Source organism: Corapipo altera, unplaced genomic scaffold (genome assembly GCF_003945725.1).
Source record: "Corapipo altera isolate COAL_440 unplaced genomic scaffold, ASM394572v1 51, whole genome shotgun sequence".
NCBI lineage: Eukaryota > Metazoa > Chordata > Aves > Passeriformes > Pipridae > Corapipo > Corapipo altera.
Genome location: NW_020884892.1, coordinates 4,479,497 through 4,503,330, shown reverse-complemented (window position 1 = coordinate 4,503,330; position 23,834 = coordinate 4,479,497). Strand labels below are relative to the sequence as shown.

Here is a 23,834-nt window from a genome sequence, read left to right as displayed (position 1 = left end):
CAAGGAGTTACAGTGTAGTACAGTTCCAGAGATGACCATCAGATTTTTTTTCCTGTTATTTTTGACTTAAGGTTGATGACAGTTTTTGGGGTTTTTTTGAAGAGAAAGAAATCTGAATAAAAATATATGTGAATGTTTCTTTAGTGCCTTCTTTGGACCTTGGCTATATTTCTGTAAGCTGAACAGTTAAATGAAAAGTCAGGATCAAAATTTCACATCTTTTTCTACCCTCTGGTATATATTTGCTGTCAGTGACACGTTTTAGGCAGCATTATGTGTTATAATGCAACTTTTTTCTTCCTTCAAAGGTGGTGAAAAAGAAAATACCAAGATGAGTAAAAAGCCTCCAAATCGTCCTGGAATCACATTTGAGATTGGTGCTCGTTTGGAAGCACTGGACTATTTACAGAAATGGTATGGAAGACATTTTGCATTTGCTGAGAGCGTAATTATTTTGTGTACGTTGCGTGCTTTGATATCTGATTATATAATTTAGTGCACCTTTTAATTGACTGTTTCACTTGTGAACTTTCTTATGAGTTTCCACCAAAGTCCATTAAAACAGTACACTTTTAGGAAAGTACTCTCTCTTCAGAAATCAAACTAAACTTTTCTGTTGGTTTTTATTTGTTTGCTTTTGGTTGCTTGTGTATCTGTAGTAAGCGAAGAGCATTTCTGGAGTAGTGTGGAATGCAGAGTCATGGCTGAGGTGGTTGGTAAGTCAGCATGGCAAACCTCCGTGACCAAAGGCTTCTTTTGTTTTCATTTGAAGGCATGGAAGGGGATTTGTTCTGTATTTAGTTATCACACTTCATAGGTTCACAAAACTGATTTTAAAAAAAAGAAAACATCCTTAATTGGAGTGCATGGGATAGGCAGGTGCAGTTGTGTTTGGATCAAACAGCTGGAAGAATGAAACGCTTAAAACTGACTCTGCAACCACCCAGGCATGTTGTGAGTTCAAAGGCTATAAAATCAAAATTGTGGGCACAAGGACCGTGCTGCACAGCATGTGTGTTGTGAAAGGAGCTGTTCTTATGAAATAAATTTAGTCAAAATTTTATTAAAGCAAGTGGACTAATTTGATGGTGTGTGCTGGCCATGCTAGTTCTGTTTGAAAATCCCTGGTTTTGTTAAAGCAGGTGATGGAAGAAATTGATGCTACCCAGAATTTTTTTCTCAGCTACTTTTTGATTTATTAGGGCTAGGAAATGTAGGGATGTGTACCTGCTTTTCTGCTGCATTCCTGGTGAGCTCAGCATGCTCCTGTAAATATCTGGTCCTTTAACTCCAAGTGAAGTGAGAGAGAAGTCTGTGTATTATTGACATGTTTGCTCCAGTAGTTACATGATCTGTATAAAAAGTTGGGTCAAACCTTTTATCTGTAGAGCTTTGATTTTAATTATAGCAAAATTGTTTGTTTTAATCAATGGTCTCTAAAAGAATTGATTTACAGAACGGTTCTTTTTCTTACCTGTTCCTGTAGAGTGGGTTTTCAACATACTGATTCTATAACTGAATACCAGGATAACAAAAACATCCAAGTAGTGCTAAAAAAATAACTTTAATGCAACTTTTTATAACATCTGTGACAAGAGATAATTGGTTAATATAACTAGGTAACAAAAACTAATATGTAAAAATAGCTTCAGCTTAATTGTATCAAAAAAATATCACTGAATATCCAGTGTATAGTTTGTTTGAGATATGCCCACTGTTTTCACAGGGGAGGGTTGCATGTCAACTCTGGAGTTCTTGTGTAGGTTTGGGTTGTCAGGCATGGGCCATGTCACAAGCTCTGCAGCTGAGTTCCTGGGTGTTTTCAGGAAGAACAGAATTTATCCTGAACTTTCTAGGAATTTATTCATCATCTGTACCACGGGGTAGAACAGGTCAGGTTTTATATGCGTGTAAACTTTGGTGGTGCCACATACAGGAGGAGAAATTTAATAATGGAAATTTTGCAGTTGCAGCAAGACTGAAGCAGAACTCTGTTTCAAATGAACTAATATTCACATACAGAACCAAACAGCTTGTGACAGAAGGTCTCCTGTTGTGTTATTATTAGGGTGACACGGGTTGCAATAATACTCCATGTGATTTTTTTCTTAGCTTTCTGTTGCATAAGGGGGTGGTGGATGTTTTTTAAATTCTTTCTATATATAATCTGAATGCATTCCCTTGATTTGCATGCATAAATACGGACTTCAAAGAAAATAAAGTTGCTGAACTTACATGAAATCTCTTTATATTTTTTAACAAAAGCTAAATTGAAGAGCAGTGATATTGCTTAGCTCAGTTTTTCTGCAAGTGACAAATTGAGAGCGCTTGCTGAAAAATAGCCTTTGAAAGGGTTTTATTTTTTTCCCTCCATTTTTCTGAAAACTTGCTGTCATTTAAAGATCCACTGTTCATGACCAGTTAAAATGTTAATCAAGAAAGGCTTCTAGAGGATGTGAGAAAAAATATAGTAAAGTATGTTTTTGCTTTCTGAGGCACTTCTGCATGTCTGAAATTTTCAACTCTGTAATAGTTGCTGAAATTCATCTCATGGAATCTGGTGTTCTATTTATGATCTGTAAACTTTGGAGAGGCCATTGTGTACTTTGACTGTTTATTGCTTAAAAGCTCCGTAGTTTTAAATGAAGTTTTTGCGGAGAGTGTTTGGGTCACTGGTATCATTTGTCATGTACCATGACAGAGTAGAAGAAATCCTGGTCAAACTGGTCAGCAAAGACAGGCTGTCAGTGGGTGTGTTTATTTTTGCTTTATTGTGGAGGTAACTGCAATTGCAGCTTTATCAAGTGCAGCAGTTGTGCTGTTGCAGGGCATTGTCTTACATAATGAATTTGGACCACTTGTTACATTTAAATTCACTAAAGCAAACTGTGAAATGCAGCTCTAATCAAAATCGATGTATGCGAGATGATCAGGGGCCTGGATTGTACGACTTGTGAAGAGAGAGTGAAGAAACTGGACTTGTTTAGTTTGGAGAAGGCTTCAGGAGTCCCATGTCAGCCTTCCAATACCTACAAGACTGTAATCAAGAAAATTTACTTGGCCAATCTGTACAGGTAGTTAGAGGGCAAGAGACAACAGGCATAAATTGAAATGAGAGATTTAGGCTGGGTTCAAGGAGAATCTCTTCCCATGGGACAGTGGATCAGGTTGCCTGAAGAGTTTCTGGAGTTTCCAGCGTTGGAGGTTTTCCAAGATGGATGGATAAAACACAGGAAAACCTGACCTGATCCCATAGCTGACCCTGCTTTGAGAGGGAGGTTGATCTAGAGACTTTCTGAGGTCTCTTTCAACTTGAATTATCCTGTGATCTCATACAAAAGCTGATAAATGTGCACACCCCCCTGCCTCTCACTGAGGAAACAAATGAAACAGCAGTGAGGCTGTAAGCAGTAAGGCACATACACACAGACATGCATTTGCAGGTAAGACGGTTCTTAACCTGTCAACTCCCACAAACAGGACACTGACCCTGCAAAGCTGTTGTGTTTCAAGATGCATCTCATGCTTTTTTTGTCTTTATATGTCTTTATGGGACTGGTTGTCCCATAAGCTGCAGATACTGCTTTGAAGAAAACAACTCTGTTGTATTTCTGAGACCATAGTTCTTTATTAATTTGCTTGATCTAAACTCTGAGGTAATGAGAGAAGTACAGATACATGGCCCTTGTTGTTCTGAAATGGAAGCAGGTCACTAAAATAGGTTAGTTGGGTGTTTGATTATCTGGATGGATTTTTTTTTTTCCCCCAGTATGAAAGAAGCCTTCTCACTGTAAGTCTTTGGGAAATCTTGCTTGGGACAATCCTTGCTTTAGATTTCAGTTGACTGGTTTACGTGACAGGTATTTGAAAGGGTGGTGAAGACTCTGCTTCATGTTGATTGAATACAATATATATATATAGGTAAAAACTAGAAGACCTAGAAATATGTGTTTGCAGATTCTGCAGATACCAGAACACTATTTGTGAGAAGTCAGAACGGAGGGTATTTGGTTTTATATCCTCTACGAGTTAGAAGGAAACAGTTTTGATATCAGAATTGTGAAGGCAAGAACTGTGTCTATAGACTTGGTAGGTGTAAACTTGGACAAATTTACTAATGTTCTTGCATCCTTTTTTAGAGTTTGAAATGCTTGTTGTCCCATTTCACGGGGCAATTCACCACATTTGATCCCTTTTGATGGGTTAAAGGGAAGACGATGACGTAAAAATGAAAAAAGTAGCTGTTACTGTGTGTTGAGTGCATTGAATAAAATAGTTGGGGTTTAGTTGGTTTTTTTTTTTACACTGTCAAGAAATGAAAATGGGAAGTTTTCGATGAATTTTTCTTGTATGAACGTTAGAACACTATCATTGTCTGACCAGTGCTTCGTAGTGTAAGTTTTGTAAGCCATATTAAATTCTGAAGCTTTCCAAAGAATTGCATAACTCTAATGGATTGGAATCACCGGGATGGGAACCTGCCAATGGAGAGCATGCAATGTGTAAATTGGGTAGCTACCATCAACTAACAACAATTCTCCTGTTCTCTCTTTAAAAAACAAGAACAAACACCCCTGAAACTTGGATGAAACTTCGTTTGTGATTAGTCGATGCTCTTTCTAGCATCCTGTTAAAAAAACACACCCCAAATTTTCAGGTTATTGTTTCTTCCCACAAAAAGAACACTTTGATTATTGAATTTCAGTGGGCTGGTCTGTTTGGTTTTCTTGGTTTATACTGATTAAATGTTGGCAAAGCTGTTTGTGTATTAGTTTCATTCTGATCACTTAGCGTGCAGTACTTACTGGGGGAATTAACCTGACTGGAAGGTTGTTTTGGCCTTGGACATCCTTATGATTTGGTACTGTAAAGAATGATGTTTGTATCCCACTTTGTAGCACTTCTTCAGATGTAACTTCGTAATTTGCAATGTGTATGAGATGTAAGCATCTTCAAATTAATCTTTTTAATTTATGAAATTGATTATTTTCAGTGAAAGTACAAAAACACCAGAAAGATGTTTCTGTGTAAAATTTGCAGTAGTAAATTCTACAATGTGTATGTTCTGCTCTTTTCCACTGTCAGATCAGTATTGTGAAATATTACTGTTTGTACATACTGTGGTACATTCTGTGGCTAATTTTAGTAGATATTGAGGGTAATAGCTTGTTGCTAAATCCATACAAAGTTGTGTTTGGGTTGCCTAATAACCAATCACACATGGCTTGGGTGGTTCCATCTCTGGGGATTGAAGTTGAATGCAGGCTTTGTCTATTCATCTTGCAACCACTCTCTTAAGATACATTGGAGAAACATAAATTATAAAAAATTTTGATTGCAGAAATGGTTTTTATCAAGGGGAAATTAACTGATAAGTACCTTGTGCTGCATTTCGTCTCTGGAGTGATCTCTAATGAGGCTTAATATTTTTCATATCTTCTTTCATTAACTCATACTAGCTTTGCTCTTTTTTACTCTTTTTATTTTCTGTATATATTAATTTCTTGATTTTTAGCTTGCTGAATTTTTGTTTAACAGTACCTTAATTTTAAAATATTTGTCTCTAAACTCTGCTCTGTATTTTAGCTCCCCCTCTTACTTGGTTTTCTTTTTCCAGGACTTAGTACTGTAATTTCCTGGTTTGTCCCTTCTGTTGTCTTCTCACTCAGTGCTTGGAATGGTGACTTGGCTGCTGCTGACCTGGGAAAACTCCCGACCCTAACAAGGAAACTGCTGTAGGGAAGCACCATAGCGGGAACAAAGTGTTTGCATTGGAGATGTGTAGGAAAAGGAGAATCTTCTCTTTCAGCTGATTTTTGTACAATAACCATAGTTTTGTATCACTAGGTGTCTGGCATCTGATAAACCTAATATTTCTAACTGTGCTGAGAAAGTATCATTCCTGGCTTCCATTTCACTGCTGTAGCACAAGCTCTCCTTTTTGTTGGCTACAAAGTTGACTTCCCATCCTCTTGCTTTTCTGGTGTTTTTCCTTCCCTCTGATGAAATGCTTTCTGTATCATCCTTTTGGTAGCATTGTTACTCATAGGTTTGCTCTAGGAACAGTAACTTTACTTTTTGCTCTACTTTGCTCCTCTTCCTGCTTATCCTGAGACTTGGTGTCTTGTTGTAAAAAGTCTGAAACTGGAAGACTTGGGAAGATGAGAAAAAATAGTAAGGAATTTTATAATAAAATTCCTAAATGTAGCAGCATATGGTTGTTCAAAGTTAAACCAGGTTTGACCTGAGTTTTACTTTCTGCTTTGATGCAGCAGATCATCAGCTTCACCATTCTTGTTAGAGTGTTGTTGTCAGTCTGCTTGAGAGGGGAAAGGGGGTTGATCTTGTTGTTTCTCTGAAAGAAGACCCATGAAGTGTCTTGAAAAAGATTTTGTTAGTAAAGTGGCGAATGAGAGTCTACAGTTTTAGGCTAAGACTTTGTGGGGGTTTTTTTTGAAGTGCAATGAGGAGAAGTTGGGAACTTAGAAGAACGACTATGAAAATATTTTGCGTTTCTGAAATGTAAGGATGAGAGAAATGCAACAACAACTTGGACTGTGTGAATTCTGATGTGAGGGTGGTATGTGGCTGAAGTAGTAACTAGAAAATCATTTTCTTGTAATCAACGGCTCCTGAAATATTTAACTGTTGGGAAACTGTGTACATCCCTGCAGTTAAGAAGTAGGACTGGGGAAAGGAAGGAGCAAATTGAGATTGACACCTTCTTGTTTTAATGCTTAGTTCTAGTCACTAGGAAATAAGGAAAGCTTGTGCTTCTTGAAAACTTATATTTTAATCAGAACATAGTGTTAGAGACTGCTTTAACAGCGCAGTCAGTATTTTGGAGAGAAAGTATTCAAAATTGATGGTGTTGACAGGGTTCCTGTGTAGTTGCTTTTCTAGCTGATGGAATTTGCAGTAGGGCTGGGAATTGGTCACTCAAGCTCTGCTCTCTTACTATTGCTCCACAGTAGCACTTGGTTAGAAAAACAGGTTGTGAAAGTTAAAGGCAACTGTCCTTGGCTGCGATCTTTCTTTTCAATACATGCTTTGTTAACTTTAGATCATCCCTAGTATAAACTCTGGTAAAAAAATTAATGATCTAATTAAATATTTTTTTTTTGGAGATTCTTTGCACTGCTGAATCTGTTTCAGCACTTCTGTGAAGGGCAGAAGGAGCTGAATTCTGCCTCATTCCCATTTTCACTGATGTATATCAGCTCTTGAACTAAATCGTACGAATTTAGTAACTTAATTTTTTTCAGGCTTGGAGAGTTGTCAGTACAAGATGTTTATTACAACTTTCTGAATGGTCGTGTAAGCACTGTTGTGTCTAAAACAAGAAACAAACCTTTGAGCTTTACCAGTTTATGTTTATCATTCAAGGTATCCATCTCGTATTGAGAAGATTGATTATGAAGAGGGGAAGATGTTGGTCCATTTTGAACGCTGGAGTCATCGCTACGATGAGTGGATTTACTGGGACAGCAATAGATTGCGACCCTTGGAGCGACCAGCATTAAGGAAAGAGGGCCTAAAAGATGATGAAGAATTTGTTGTAAGTGGCACATTTATTTTGTCTTAGGCTTTTACTAACTGTCCTACTTGTTTTCCTACATTCAGTCTCTCTAGCACATAATGTTTAATTCATTTTAGGGGAAAAAAAAATCTAAATTATTTAAATATTAATGAATAAATTTGTATAAAATAGGATTTTAAACCTGGAGAGGAAGTCCTAGCTCGTTGGACAGACTGTCGATATTACCCTGCAAAGATCGAAGCCATTAATAAAGAAGGTATGTATGCATGTAAGGTCCATAGGTAAGGTCTGTTTACATATGTTATGCTGTAGATTTAGTCTGCTTAGAAGAGAGATATGCCTATCAAGTTTTCCTCACTGCCTCAGTATTAAGTGAATTTGTTTCTGTTTATCAAATTTAGTATTAGGTTTGTATTTTATCTGTACGAAATCAGAAAATTGGAATTTCTCCTGGAAGACAAAATGCTTAGTGTTTTTAATCAGTGATTAGAAGATCCAGTGCACAGTCTTAGGAATATTTCATCCTATTGTTGATTTGTGTTAATGATATATTTAAACTTTTGTGATTGTTTTAGTCTGTTTATTGAAGAAAAACAATAGAAATGGGGAAATAAAGGAACACCTTAGATGAAATACTTCACAGTGGTGATAGTTCTAATGGACATAAGTAGAAGTTTTTACTGTAATATAAAGCAAATGAGGATTTGATTGTAAGTTGAATTGTTTCTCTAGTGTGACACTTTAAATATGACATAATTCTTTCAATGAATTATGAGCAAAAGTGACTCAATAGCTTAAACATGCTTGAAATTGTTCAACTGGACAAAGAGCAACAATATTAAAGCAGGATTTTATTGAGGCTGTAATTTTTTTTTTCCTTAAAATTCTGTATCCCAGCTGCCTGTAACACCTGGTTACTCCGTTCATACATCATACAAAACATTTTACTAAAGCTTTCGTGGTAACAAGATGTGTTTGCTTCTTAAGTACTCACAGTGATTGCATCAATCATTTTCTAGGAACGTTCACAGTACAGTTCTATGATGGTGTCATTCGATGTCTTAAAAGGATGCATATCAAATCTATGCCAGAGGATGCAAAAGGGCAGGTAAGAATACTTTAGGTATTGCTGTGTTAGGTTTTATGTAGTTGTTTGGTTTTCTGTTGGTTTGGTTTTTTGTTTTTTTTAATATCTTGAGATAGTAAAAGTGTCGTGTAGCACAACTAGTTTTTAGGTTACAGTCTTTATTCTAGGTCTTGCACTGCCTTGCTTCTCCAGTTTATGGATGCTGCCTCAGAGTGTGCTGCTCCAGTGGCCTTGCCTCTCTCTGAAATGCCTGGCTGCTGGACACTCCATTGCCAACTAATCTGTTCCCAGAGTCTTGTCTTGCAGAGTTGACAAAACCAGGGGCATCCAGTGACTTTTCCCTCGGATGTCCTTCAGGAAAAAGCTTTAGTTTGTCAGCAGTCTGTGTTGCTAATTTTTTGTTTAATTTTATTTATTCCCCACCCTCTACTCCATTTCTTTAGTTTGCTACTGTGATACCTTTTGCCCATGTGTTCTTATTAACATGACTGAAGGTTTTCTCCCTTATGTCACAACTTTTGGGCATTTGGACAGATAAGTGTTTCTTATCTTTTATAATGTCCAGCTGCTGTTAAAGATGAGATGCTGAATGGAAGTTGAGGGAGACTGTGAAGTAGAGGACATGATTTAGTCTCTAGGCATATCTTTACTTTAAATTGGTTCCCAAAGGAGATTAAACTGAAATCCATAGTCATGTTAACCCTGGTTTCTTGCTACAGTCTTACAGTAACTCTGTTGAACCTGCGTGTAGTATTTCAAAGAATATTCTCAGTATGACAGTAAGTTAGGAAACTACAGCGTTTCATTTCATTTTTTAAAAGGCAAAACTTGGGTAATGTGATTGTGACTGAAATAAAATAACCCTTTTGTGACAGTGTAAAGAAGTCCCCGACTCTGTCCTGTGATTTTCTAGGAAGCGATGTTGTATCTAATCTTGAGTTACTACTCTTAGGCCACAGGCATTTTCAGCTTTAAAAAGAAAGAGTAAATACATTTCTCCACAACCATTATGTTGTCCAGACATGCTTGGTGGCAGTCCAGCTCATCTATTATTTCTAATTTTTCTCAGTAGTTGAGAGTCATGGTGCCACTCATGCATCTCAGGGGCTGAATGTAGGCTGCTTCAATGCAATCTTGAGAAAGAATGAAGGAGACAAATTTACACTTTCTAAGATGGATTTAGAATTTTTAAATTGTCTTGAAGCAAGAACACCACCAATTGTGCTTCCTATAATGCTAATTGATACTAGTTATAGCATTTAATTTTGCAGAAGTAGAAATAAGTGTGAAGATCTTTATCTTTCAAAGAGAAAGATAGAATTTTTCCTACAACATTTCTCCTACATCATGCTGTGGTAAAATGCTTGTTTTTCTGAATATTTTTGTGTTATTTCAGAATGAAAACATGATCTACGATTTGGTTTGGAAATCAGTTTTCTGAAACTGAGCTTTGTCTAAGCCTAAAATGCAAATGGATGTTTTTGCTCTTTTGCATTATTGATTTTTATAAGAAAACACTTATTAAAATTTATGTAAAGCTTAAAAAAAATGCCAAGACAATAAATTGATTTGAAAACTAGTGGAGTTATCAGATCCAATGCTTCATGCATAATTTAAACCTATAACTTGGTTTTTGTCTGTTTCCAAAGCAAAAAATAATACTTTTCAAGAGATCAGTGTAAACTTAAGATCCTTCCAGTTCTAGTGCATCAGCAAATCTAACAAATATAAGATCTTTTTGGAAGGTGTGTGCTAAGCAAGCGGAATTTGAATTACGTGGAGAGAGATACAGATTAGTTAATACTTTGATTTCAGCTTGGTGTGACTTGAAGGAAGAGATTGTAAACACTATAACACAAAAACTGATTTTGAGTTACAGCATAAGTGTGTTATAATAAGACTCAGCTGTGAGGGTGGAAAGGGAAAATTTTTAAAGAGCGGAAAATATTTGTGTGTCTCAGTGCAATGAGACTCGAGGTTCAGCTGCTGTGCAGATAAGAGCAAATTAATAGAAATCACACAGATATGTGGCTTACAGAGTACAGAGAGGAAAAAAGGGGGATATTGAGACTGCCCTTGTGAGAGCACATATGAAGTATTTGGATAACTTACTTTTTCTGTTTCATGTTTTTTGTTTTATCTTCGATGTAATCAGGCGCGCGAGAGGGAGCAGATAGCGCCGGAGCTGAGATTAGTGACGGAAATCGAACCAAAAGAAGTGAGTTTTGAGGAGGGATTTGAAGGAGAGGGAGGGGACTTGGCACACAGGAAGAGGAAGCTGAGGAAAAAGCATGGATTTGCCAATGGGCCAGAGGAAAAAAGAAGATATGACAGGAGACAATGTGAGCCAAGATGTAGGTGGGGCAGACTGTTTAGAATTGAAAGGTGAGGATAAGGAATCCAGGCTTGATGTGGAATCAGCCAGTCCATAGATTGATGTTTTATGTATGTGTATGTATGAATGTGTGGGAGTTGTGGTGTGCCAGGAGAGGAAAAACAGCTGTATCTAGTACTGTAGAGAAGCAAAAAGGTGATGGTTTTAGGCAGATGAAGGGAGATCGATGTGTGTGTGAATTCTGCTATTGATGCAAGGGTTGGATTTTAGAAATTATTCCGGTTTTGCCTTCCAACTCTTGCAGGATTAAGGTCACACAGAGGAATATTTTAAAATACAAGTGTTTCAGCCAATTGATGTGTAAGGCTGTTCGGTAATTTCTACTGATGTATTTCTTGATCGTGCAATTTCCTGTGTTTTGATTTAGTGAATCTGATTAGCATAATGACAGTTTTTCTCAGCAGTGATAATGTTTTGTTTTCTAACTACAGTGTCTCACTACTTTTCTACTGTCAATTTTCTTAGCTTACTTGAAGGATGAATTTTAGGAAGAATAAAAAAGAAGGAAATGCACATTTTTATTTTTTTTTTTAAGTTGTATGTGTAAATGAGAAACTCACTGGAGTGAGATACTGTGGGAAGTGGGAAATCAGGCTGAATGGTGCAGAGTAACTGGTGCAGACTTACACAACTACAGCCAATAGAGAGGCGATATCAGGACACGAGGGAAAAATAGGGAAGCCTTCTCTTAGGAGGTTTTTGATTTTACTTTATTAATTTGTAATGTGTTCATATTTAGATCCTTGGCTTTGTGTATACTGAATGATCTGGGAAAATGTCCTGCTATTGAAGAGTTGTAACTAGTTTCTGTGATATCTGTGGTATTTAGTGTCCTGCTATTATGGTTGTCAGGGTAGATACCTTACTATTGTCCTGAGACAAAGTTCATACTTTATTGTGCTTTAGGCTCCCACTGTTACTTGCAAATTTTTTTGTTAATTTTTTCTAAAAATTCTGAAAAACACACAAATGGATCTTTTTGAAGGAGTTCCTGTACTCTTCAAAAGATATATAATTGCCTCAGCATCTTAGATGCTAAATAGTTGTTGCATGTCAGGAGCTGTGCTGCTGAGCAGTCACTGAGCAGCAGTTCAAGGTTAAAAAGCAGGAATTACCTGTGTCACTTTAGTGCCTGTATGTTTACTCCAGAGCCAGAATAAAAATGGACCCACAGAGTTTCTGACCAAGTCAGAATCACAGAATTGTTTATGTTGGAAGCGACCACTTGACATTATCTTGTCCTCCACCACTGCTCAAAGTTCTCTTCACTGAGTTTAAATTTACATGTTAATCTAGAAAAAAAGTATAACTGTCACTGTAATTACTGTGTCTCTGCTCTGGCTTCTGAATGCTTAACCTTTATTTGCTTCATTGTTATGTGTCCTGCTGCCCTTTGTAAGCTCCACATTTTAAGAACAGTATCCAAACAATGAAATTAAGTACAAACAAAAACCCTGTTGTGTTGCACCAAAACAGCTGCCGGTAGGACAGGATACTTGGTTCAACTTGGTCCTTGAAGCTTGGTATCTTCTTGAAAGCTTTTGATTCAGGGTGCTTAGCTTGACTGAAAATTAGAATGCCCTTTAGAAGCTATTTTGACACAGGCTGCACTTCCTTTCCTTCCCACTTTTATCAAAAGATCCAAGCTCCAGCCATGTTACTGGTCCTCTTCATCCCTTGGCCAGGGTACAGTGTAAGACTTCTACTCTCAGGTCTCCTAATTCCTCGCCACCATAAATAGCTCAATCCATTTTTTGTCCTGCTGGATGGGCAAGGCTCTGGATGGACTGGAGCTAATGTGTATGCTTGTTTTGGCTGGCCAAAAAAGAGATATATGCGCTTTTGATTGACTGCAGCTGGCACTTAGACATGCTCGTTGGTGCTGGCACATCACCAAATGGCCTCGGTAGTTGCCTGTTGTGTGAATGTTGCCAAAGTGCTTCCAAACTTTGCTGCTGACTAGTCTGAGTGTGTGCAACTGCACTGACAGTGTGGACATGGAACACTTTATCTTAGAGGAATCAAAACTGTTGGTGTTTCTAAGTACATAGCTTGATGCAAAGTAGAAGCATAACCCACGTAAAGCAGTTACTTAAAAGTATTGAGCTGTGGAAAAGGAAAAGCATGATACAAGAAGTAGTGCTCTGTATTTGTGTTATGCTTTTCTCATACATCAACGAAGGTAAAGAAGACTCTCAGTAGAACAGAAACTTGCAAGGCTTATAATACGTAATGAGTGGGAAAAGTTGCATTGAAACAAGATTTGTAAAATCAAGCTACTTAAGGTATCTCATGGTGACATAACAACAAGGAAATACTCCAGAATAAAACTGAGTCTGTCTACAACTGTGGGGGGGGGAATTACTGTTTGTAAACTACTCTTATAACTAGACAAAAAATAGTCTTTTTCATACTTGTTTTGTGTGTAGTAGTACTTGTGCAACCAGACTGCCATTTAGTAAATGAATTATCATTCAGAACACTCAGATGCTTAATTCTACCTGGTGGATCATTGACTGCTATTGCCTTTTATATCACATATAACTTCTGCATGGAAAAAATCTGTACCTTGATGTTACAGAGAATTAAAAAAAATACTTCAGTCAGAAGGATCAAGTTACAGTTTTTGCAGTCAGGAGACATAAGGCAGGAGTCTGATTGCTCCAAACTAGTGGAAACAGCTTGTCTCAACCTTGGAAGTGTTTAGTTCTTTCTGTTGATGTAGAGTGGCTTGACTTGGTCTAAATGCTAAAAATTTGAGATCTAAATTCTGTTGTCTCTGTATGGTCAAAATAAGCCATTATCAAAAATGTCATTTTTATTGCAATAAGTATGGATTGTGAAATTATATTATACAACACTTTATTGAAATTACTGGATGAAACCTATAATAGGTAATACAAAAAGAATAAAGGAGTGCTATCTGTAGTTACTCTAGAAACACAGGTATAATTAGATAGGAATTATCCCTGCTTTATCAATTTAATTCAGGAAGAACTCTGCTCAATTATGCAGCTGGACCAGGCTTTGAGGTGGTTGTAGCTTTGAATAATAGTTCAACAGCTATGGAATTGTGTATTTCAGAGCCAGAAGGGTAAGGAAAATGTCAGTGTTCTGGGCTTGGGACCTCCTGGGTTTGTAAAGCAATGACACAAAAAGTAGGTAACAGGGAATGTGTACAGTCATAATTCTATACACAGTGGGTTTTTTAAGTTTTGGTTTTGTTTTTATTCCTGTGGCATTCTGATAGTTCTTTAAGTTTATTAAGGCCGTTTGGGAAACTCATTTTACCAGTCTTTGAGTAGTAACCATAAGAATAAATTTAACTGCTCTTGAACATTTCTAAATCAAGTTTCACTGGGGTTTAAGAGTATTTTCTGTTTGAGTCTTAGGCACTCTTTAATACTTACTTACCATTTTTTCCTTTTTGGAGGATTGGATAGCTTTGGTCAAAGCTGCTGCAGCAGCAGCAGCCAAGAACAAAGCAGGAAGTAAACCCAGAACCAGCGCAAACAGCAATAAGGATAAAGAGGACAGAAAATGGCTAAAAGTCCCTTCAAAAAAGGAAGAAACCTCAACCTCTACAATCATGCAGGATGTCCAGAAAAAGGAAGAGGAGCCTACATCTAGTGAAACATTTGGTAAAAACACATTCTATAAAAGACAAAATTGGTTTTCCTGTACTGTTGAATTAGAATTCCTGTTGTTAATTTTGCAATTAAGTAATAACTAATATTTCTAGAGGAAGGTGTCTCATTTGCTGTTATGATAACTTTGTGATATATAATCGTAATTGGTTCAGAAACCATTTTTGTCAGATAAATCTAGTTCAGTCAGCACTCTCTGTGCAAAACTTCTGACTGGCTTTATCAAGAGCAGAACATTGGTTTTTTTCAATGACTTCATTGTACACTTCAGTTCATATTCCTGCATCTTGTTACCTGTGAGATAATCGTTGATATTGTTCTAAGAAAAAAAAAAATTCCGATATGCAAGATATATCCATGTTCATGGATGTTTGAAACTGTTTCTGGTTCCATATGAATTTGCTCATTTTTATAGTCTTTAATGCTGAATTCTCATAATTCTGAGTAAAAATTACAAGTTTTGAGGTAATATGCATGTAATGCTTCAGTGCGTAATACTAGATCTTCAGAATGTGTCATCTTAATTTTTAATAGACGTTTAAATTTTCTTTACTGCAGTGTTCTAATAGCAGTTCTGAAATATTTAAGTATTTTGGGTGTTGTTATGTATTTATGAAATGTGAGTTAATGAGGTTTCTCTTGTGTTTAGATGTAGGGTTTCCTGTAGTGGATGTTCCAAAGATGGCCTTTGTGCAGGCAGAGAGCACGTTATCGCACAAGAGGAAAAGTAATCTAGGCAACTCATTTCAGGCCAAGAGAGCTCGTCTTAACAAGATCACTGGTAAAATATTTTTTTTATTGTTGACTTTGTTCCTTTTCATGTAGTGAAATATACATGTTTATATAGAAGGTATTGGAGTAATTTCACACTCATGAGGGAGATGGTCGCTGCAGTCTTTTACTTGTTGGGAATTTTAAAGGAATCTATAAGTGGTAAAATGTACCTTGTTCATGCATTCAAAGAATGGTCTCAGACTGTACTTGGTCTTTTTAGATTTTTAGGACAGTAGTCATCCTGAATTGGTGAATTTCTTGAGTATGTTTTAACTCCAGCTGCAAAGTTTTCTCCATTATTGGATGAATTTGAGCTTTGTACAACTTCTTAACAAGGTCAGGAGTTATATACTACCACTGTAAATTAGAACTATGGGTAGCTGTGGAGAAACAGTTAGTAAATGTTTTGTCACAAAGTAAAATTGTTGCTGAGAAGAGTTCACAGTACGTCATTTACAAATGCACGAGCTGTATTTCTTCTTGTGTTTAAAGGATTAATTCACTTTCACTGAAAGGTATCATATTCTCTGCTAGCAGAGTATGCCTTTGTGGAGACAGACACACACTTTTTAAAATTATAGTAAAGTCAAAGGCTACAAAATCCTGGTTTCTGATTATTCAACTCAGTCTGTATTAGCTTGTCTACCAGCTGTTATTGTCATAAAACTCCTTAGGAAATAAAAATCCATCCACAAGCACAGGTAAATATGATTTCTAAAACTACAGGTTTTTCAGCTGGTTTTGGTATCTTCTGCCACTAAATCCTATTGTAAGGAAATGAACAGGTCTCTGTAAATATGTATCACTAGTCTGTACATCTTCTACTACTGCTGCTCATGGCAGCAATTAAATTGGGACTCAACTGAGGATGTACATAGTATGGGCAAAGGAGAGTAGAAATGAAGTTGGTAAATGAGACATCTGTTAACATCTTGGAACCAAAGAAGGAGCCTTCTAGGAATGAAAATCCCGGAGGCAGAACATGGGTTTTTATAAAGACTGCTTCTGTGGTGTGCTGTTACTTACAGAGGATGGTGAACCTGTAGTCCTGCGGCGGCAGTTGTGGGGGCATGGTGGTTGGTTAGAAAAATACTTCATGGGGTAGAGAAGGAGGAAAGAATAAGGGTTGTATATTGACAGGTCTGGCAGAATCTAGATTCCTTTAATGACTTGAATTTCTGAGCACTGAGCATCTACCTAGAAGTAAGAGAATCTGAGAATGACAGAGTGGTTTGGGTTAGAAGGGACCTTAAAAGTCATCTAATTCCAACCCTGCTGCCATGGGCAGGGACACCTTCCACTAGGCTAACTTTCTCAAAGCCTCATCCAACCTGGTCTTGAAATCTTCCAGGGATAGGGCAACCACTCTTCTCTGGGGAATCTGTGGTTTGTAGAACCACAAAAGCTTCCTCATGGACGGTAGCTTGTTCTTTTGTATTTAAAACTACTTCACTTGATTTTGAGAATTCTTTTATGCTTTTTGGTATAAACACGTGATTGTCAAGGTAAATAACACTGCAATTTGGAACTTGATTTAAACAGGATAGTTTGAGTCCCAAATACTTATTCTAGGCCATAAAACCTAAATCTTTTATGTAACCTAATGCAGAATTAAAATTTTACCTGATAATTTTGTTTTTATGTGATAGGACTAAGTAAATTTCTACTTTTCAGTTAACCTAAACTGAAGCACAACTTAATCTGACACAACAAATAAATGAAACAAAGCATCAGGTGTTTATTGTGGAGCATCAATTGTTTATTATTTATTTTTGTTTTATTTTTATGTCCTGAATAGGTCCTGAGAGCTCAGGCTTCACTAATTTATAATTCTTTGGGCACTGTGCACCTTAAATTAATTTTTGGCATATCTAATTTTTCGTGGAACGCAGCAGGAATTCCCTATGTATTTGTCAGGTTATTTTTGGGGACCTCAGTTCTTCACCCCCAGTAATGACATCCTCAGGTATTATAATAGGAGTTTTTATTTAGATTTTCAGGTTGTATCAGTTCTGCTTTGTCTTGTGGCATAGAACTTTTTCTTTCTCTGCATACTTAGGCAATTAAAGTTATTGTGTGAGGTACAACTGAGCTATTGCCATATGCTTTGCTGAAAAAAGCTTTCTTATTTTTATATTGCCTTGTCTTTTACAGGTTTTTTGTAGTAGTGATATTGTGAATGAAGTGACATATTCTAATATATATATTTGCTCCCAATATGGTCTCATTATTGAGGTAATTTGGGAGCTCCACTGCTGAGAATCATTTGTTTGGAAATTAAATCCCTTTCTGTCTCAGAAAGATTTGCATGTGTTAGAGTTAAGAAGTAGTAATACAAATTCTGATGCAGATTTCTTAAAGACTGGAAAGGGGAGAGAGAGAGCAGTTTTGTAACTAATTCTGATTGCAAAATTTGCTTATGCATCATACGTATTGTTTTAAAGCCCAAGTGCTGGGGCTTTGGAAAGATGGTGAGGCTTTATTTTACAACTGATAATTTGATTTTCATCTTGTCAGTGAAAATGCCAGAGGTGTACCTCCTGTGTAAGGATGCCATCATTGGAATGTCCTTTTTTGACACTTTTTTGTTTCTTCTAATTTAAAGTGTTCAACTTTGCATGGAGCCATTTCAGAAAGATTCTTGTTGTAGATATATGCAGTTCATATTTGCTTTGTTTTCTACAAATTCTTGTTGCAAGGTGCTTCTAACTATAAAAATCTGTAACTTTTCTCCTAAGGTTTATTGGCATCCAAAGCTGTTGTTGCGGATGGTGCTGAAAAAAAGGAAGGCAACAAAGAAACAGCTCCAGTCCTGGAGCAGGTATGAAATGGTAGAGTTTGATTTTTTTGCAAAGTTCCCACTGGAGTGTGCCATGGAGATGTAGTACCTACAACATTAAAATTTTCCCCTTCAGATATAACAGGGAACTGAAAATTTATCTTATGTTTACATTTCTGGCAGAGCCAGTAGTATGGAATTTAATTGTCTCTAAATAGTGTTGACTTGAATTTCAATAATGAGCTTTTGTGTTAAAAAAATAGCAGAAAACAAAATAAAATGAAGTCTCCACACAAGAAATGTGAGGAGACCAGCGTCCCAAGGTCCAGTTTTATAGCTGGAACCATGACTGGCTTAGGAAAAGGCCCTTACACAAATTTAATTTGTGTTTGAAACAGGGTTTTTGACATCACATTGAACTTCTTTTAAAAGAAGTTTCTTTTATATTGTAAGAATTTGGTGTTGTAGGCTTGTATGTGTTTTATGAACTGCTCAATGAGCCATACATTTTGCAAGGGTGTGTATTTTAATAAATACAAAAAAGAAACTTTTAAATAATGTTAAGGGTCTGATTTTTTAAACCTGCATATTGGCAGGACCTGGAGGCTGCCATTTTGTCTTTAGCTTATTTCACTGTTTTCAGGCATTGCTTGACTCCCAGTTGTGCAGTTACTTGCATATAAAAAGGGCTGAATGCCTGAGCACGGTAAAGCAAGCTGAGGATGAACAGTAGTCTTGATTCAGGACACCTTTGTTTTCCAATGATTTAAATCAGAGCCTTAATGTAGTTTTAATACAGCTTTTTTGTATGCATTTTCATTCTTCTTTAACAGCAGCATTTGAACCTAACAACCTTGCTGCCTGTAATTCTTTAACAAGCACTTCTGTTCTTTAGCCCCCGGCACACTCTACGAACAGTCCCTACCCCAAACTTGATTTGATATTTTGGTTGTACTGGTTCTTTAGAGCTGATACATGATTTCATTGCTCTGGTTTTCCCATTGACGCTGCATTGGATGCAAGTTTTGTCAGTGGAACCTGATTCTCTGTTTTTGATGCTGTCACTGTAAGGGCCGGCGGAGCCGCCGTGGTGCCGATGCATTGACCGATATTTTGCATAAAGGTTTACAGTGTATTGACACGGCATTCCATTTCTCAAATTTTTGCATATTAAAGATGCTATGATTTTTCTTGCTACTGTGTGTGATATTTTCAATGTGCAAAAAACTGTGAAATGGCTTACAGCATGTTGTTTTTTTGGAAGAATCATTACAATGTAAATCTTGCCATGCAGAATCCCATTGCGGTGAATGGGACTTTGTGGTTTACATAGACTGTGTATGCAACAGTATAAACTGCGGTGCATATTTACTATAACCTTTTTGTTACTTCTTAGACTTAGTAACTCGACTGTTCCTGTTTATTGATCAGATATAAAAAAAGAAAGATGTCTCTGTCATTGTTTACATGCTAATGGTCTGAAAAACCTCATTTTTTGAAAATACTAGTTAAGCTCAATTAAAGAGGCATCTAAAATCCCAAATTGTCCTATTCCCTTGCTAACTAACTAAAACCTGAAACCTTACAAAGATTTAAATGATTGACTGTGGGGAGGAAAATTTTTGACCTTAAAGCTTTTTTCACTAAGTTTCTGCCCAAAATTAAATTAAAATGGCCAAGTTATAAACCTCCCCAAAAGTGTTCCAGTAGTGAAGCTGACATTCCTTAGAGGTTTTGTCTGCTACTGCTATAAAATTGAATGGGTAAAATATCTTGTAGGGTTTTTTTAATAATGTAATACAGAACATGGTAGTAGAAGTATTCAGGCCAATAGCCGAAAACTGACTTTGTTGATGGAAGTTTTTGTTTATATATTTTTAGTTTGCAGTTGTCTTAAACCCAAAACCTCAGACAATTAGTTGCAGATACAGTAGTTTATTTAATTGTATTAGGGTATGTCATGTTATATTTCCTTTTGACCAAGACCTGATTAGATGGATAACATTAATTCATTAAGGTTTTTAATGTTAATTTGTCCTGTTAAGAGGTTAAGCACCTTATCAAAATCTTAATTTAATTTTTTTAATCTTGTTTAAATAACTTTGTAATTTGAAAGTAATGGATGCTGTAGTATGTCTTTCACATCTGTGAAGATGAACAATAAAATTGTTTATTTACAAGTTACGACTCTAATTAATTTCTGGTAATACCTCTCATAACCAGCATAGGTATCCTCCATGGTCCATGGAATATTTTATTTAAATGAATAAACTGCACTTAGTATGCGTGTAATTGAGTTATTCGAGGTAGCACTGGTGTCTGCTGACTGGGATGTTTTGCACCGGACCTTTACAGGATAATTCCAGCGAGCAATTCATGTAGCATTCAAGGGTGCCCTTTTACAGACATAGAATGTGCGCTTGTGGGGTTTTATTTTACCTTTTTTGTTTTTCCTCCACTGGAACATGGAAAGTTCCAGTGGAAAATAAAATTGCAATTTATAACAAAACTCAATAATACCCTCAAATCACCAGAGATGAAATGTTTTTAGTTTGGATAAATTGCTGCACAAGTTCTAGAAGTACCTTTCTGCTTTGTTAGTTATGGTTTTATTAGATGCTGCTATGCTGTGTGATGTAACTGAGACAAGAAAGGGGACAGGCTTAAGGAATTATGTTCAGATATTGTAGTTTGCCCTTATTAGGCAAGTTGTAACACATTCACGGTTTTAGTAATGCAGGAAGACCTTCCAGTTAAAAATTTAAAATGCCAATGTCTGTCAATGCATGCTAACGGTCTAAAAATAATAGTGTGTGTTAAGAAGGATGAAAATTGATGAATTTGGAAAGCTGCTTTATGTGTTGACTTTGTTTCCTTCAAAAACTGTTTTAACTCTTTATCTGCTCGTTTTTTCTCCAACAGTTAGCAATCTATTTAACCCTGTGGTGCTAGAAGTTGTGATTTCTTCATGTTTGCACAAACATATAATGTGGTGAAATCCAGACTCCCAGCACTGAAAGGGGTTGTGTGAGAGTGTGCTCAGTATTTGGAAACCTTTTGTTGTTTTCTGGCATTACTTAAGGGAGCATTATCAACTTTTTCAGATTCTCAAAAATACAGATTTTTTTCATGTTAAATATGGATTTCTTGAGGAACTTCTTAATTATTTTTTTTTTTTTGGCTATGATCAGGGAAATGACCATGCAGGGAAGATTTTGGCAACTTTTTTTAAAACTTCAATCCCCTGAGGAAGGTTTGTTTGTTTGTAGCAGTGCCAGAGTTCAGGGAGTGTCTGGACAACACTCTCAGTCATATGGTTCAGCAGTAACCAGTCCTGCAAGGAGCAGGGAGTTGGACTCAGTGATCCTTATGGCTCCCTTCCAACCTCAGATGTTCTGTGATTGTACATCAGTGTCTGTATTCCGGCCTGTAACAAGTGTTCTCCGGGTTATACATCAGACTGCACTGACAGTCCTGGTCAACTGGAGATGAAAGACCAGTGAATTTTTAAATCGGAAATAGAGGAAGAATATTTTCTTTTTGGGCTTTTTTCAGGTATTTCAAATAGTAAGAACTGAGCCTTCTGAATACTGAAAACAATTGATAGTGCTCCTTTAACAAAAGCAAAATTTAATGTGATGCATTTTAAATAGTTTTCATTTGTTCTTAAAATAATGTTGCTTTAATATGTGTTTGAATACTAAAATTGCTTTTAAAAAGATCAAAATAGAATACAAGAACTACAGCGAAGAAACTGAAATAAAAGTATCAATTTTTTATTATTTATTCAGGAGATTTCACCTAAACCACAAAGTCAGAAAAAAAATGAAGCTGATATTAGCAGTTCTGCCAACATTCAGAAACCTGCACTGTTATCCTCAACTTTGTCTTCAGGAAAGGCTCGCAGCAAGAAATGCAAACAAGAATCTGGAGATTCTTCTGGGTGTATAAAGCCCCCTAAATCACCACTTTCCCCAGAATTAATACAAGTCGAGGATTTGACGCTGGTCTCTCAGCTTCCTTCTTCTGTGATTAATAAAACTAGTGAGCACAGACATTTTAAAAAAAATACCGTAACTACTTATAAGAGATATACAGAAATTTTCTTTGGTTGTAAATGGCTATTGCTTTTAAAAATTAATCTGCTTTAAATAAAGGGTCCAAGTGGGAGAATTAGGGGTAGCTCAGTATTTTAAAAGTCAAGTTGCTTAATAAGGCATTTGAATTACTCTACCAGAAATAATACATTTAAATAATATATTGATATTTATAGAGTTGTGGCTTTTAATGGTTGGCTTTCCCTCCAACTTAAATCTCCACATTAGTATTAACAGTGATAAAGGAAAAATCAAACCTCCCTTCTGAAAAGGGCCTGATTCATTAAAAAGAAAAGACATACACCTTGGTGTGGACCTTTCCTTCTCTGAGAAATTTCACCTTCAGCAGGCTGACGTGCTGTACCTGTTGGCTGTGGCATTCTTCACCTTATGTGATATTTCCTCCAAATATGATGTGAAAGAGAAGATGGGTTCAAGATCTGTGATGGAGAAATATAAAAAATTGTGTTTCTTTGTCCCAGAAAGATCTCGTAGGTGTTCAGCTTCTTAACATATGTAACTGATTTGCCAAGTACCAAAATACTGTTTATCAGAAGAACAGGGGAGGCTTTACGCTGCTTGCGTGAATATGCTATTTTTTGTGACTATTAAAATATTTCTATAATTTTTTTTGAGATTACATTAGGTTTTTAGTGTTGCTTAGTGTCAAGTTCTTTGCCTGAAGAACATTGAGTGATGAGACCAAGGGTTAAAATAAATGCAGGTTTCAGTAAGTCAGAAGCTACATTTTTGTTTCACTTTTAGTATAGTGATTGAGGATGGAAGACTCAACCTGCATCATGTGTTCCCCTTAACCTTCATATTTTCCCTTATAAGTCTCTTTTTAATCTTTACTCACAGATAACTCTAAATGAGTGGGAGAGGGAGGGGTGCAAATTCAGCTGTCTTCATTTATTCAGGACACAGTGGTAAAAACTGTATTTTGTCCCCAATAAATATTAGCAGTCATCTATATTGTAATACGCCTTCCATCCCCACCCCTAGAACAATGGTAAGTAGTTTTCCTGGAGCATGTTTATGTCTTGGGTTAAGTTAGACTTCTCTCTGTAGTGTATTTTAAAATTAGCTAATTTAAAAATTGGTTACTTAATAGCTCAGATCTTGTCTTTTAATGTTTGACTTCCAAGTTTTTGCTACCTCTAATGGAAATTTAGTTTTGCTATGTCTTTATTTTTAAATCTGTGCATCTTTGACTCTAAAAACTGCTTACAAAAAGGAGAAAAGAGTGGTTTACAGTGTCATAGTGACTTAAATGTTTTTCTAAGGCAAAATTTTCTGAAATTGGGTGAAATTGGAGAGGTGTAACAGAGTGTGGGTTTTTTGTTTTTAATGAATCAGGCCTATATTAACCTATATCAATCCTCCTCCCTTTTTTTTTTTTATTATTTTGTTGAATATAAAGTTCTGGAGCCTTCTCACTGTGCCGTGCATTGGCAGTGTATGTTTCAGTTACAGCTGGGGTATTGATATCAGGTTAGCAGAAGAGAGGAGGTG

At 36.4% G+C, this 23,834-nt stretch overlaps 1 protein-coding gene across 5 annotated transcripts in view; it reads left to right on the top strand.

Moving 5' to 3' along the window:
* PHF20L1 (PHD finger protein 20 like 1) overlaps positions 1-23,834 on the top strand; it is a 50,745-nt gene that overhangs the window by 493 nt on the left and 26,418 nt on the right. For 3 of the 5 annotated variants that reach the window (XM_027645542.1, XM_027645541.1, XM_027645540.1), the window contains exons 2-10: positions 309-414; positions 7,387-7,558; positions 7,712-7,796; positions 8,560-8,648; positions 10,783-10,845; positions 14,456-14,663; positions 15,319-15,450; positions 18,182-18,264; positions 22,014-22,266. In XM_027645542.1, the coding sequence (XP_027501343.1) occupies positions 332-414; positions 7,387-7,558; positions 7,712-7,796; positions 8,560-8,648; positions 10,783-10,845; positions 14,456-14,663; positions 15,319-15,450; positions 18,182-18,264; positions 22,014-22,266 (1,168 nt within the window). In that variant the 5' untranslated portion in view covers positions 309-331. The remainder of the gene's footprint in view (positions 1-308; positions 415-7,386; positions 7,559-7,711; positions 7,797-8,559; positions 8,649-10,782; positions 10,846-14,455; positions 14,664-15,318; positions 15,451-18,181; positions 18,265-22,013; positions 22,267-23,834) is intronic. The other 2 variants (XM_027645544.1, XM_027645543.1) reach the window with 1 other exon arrangement.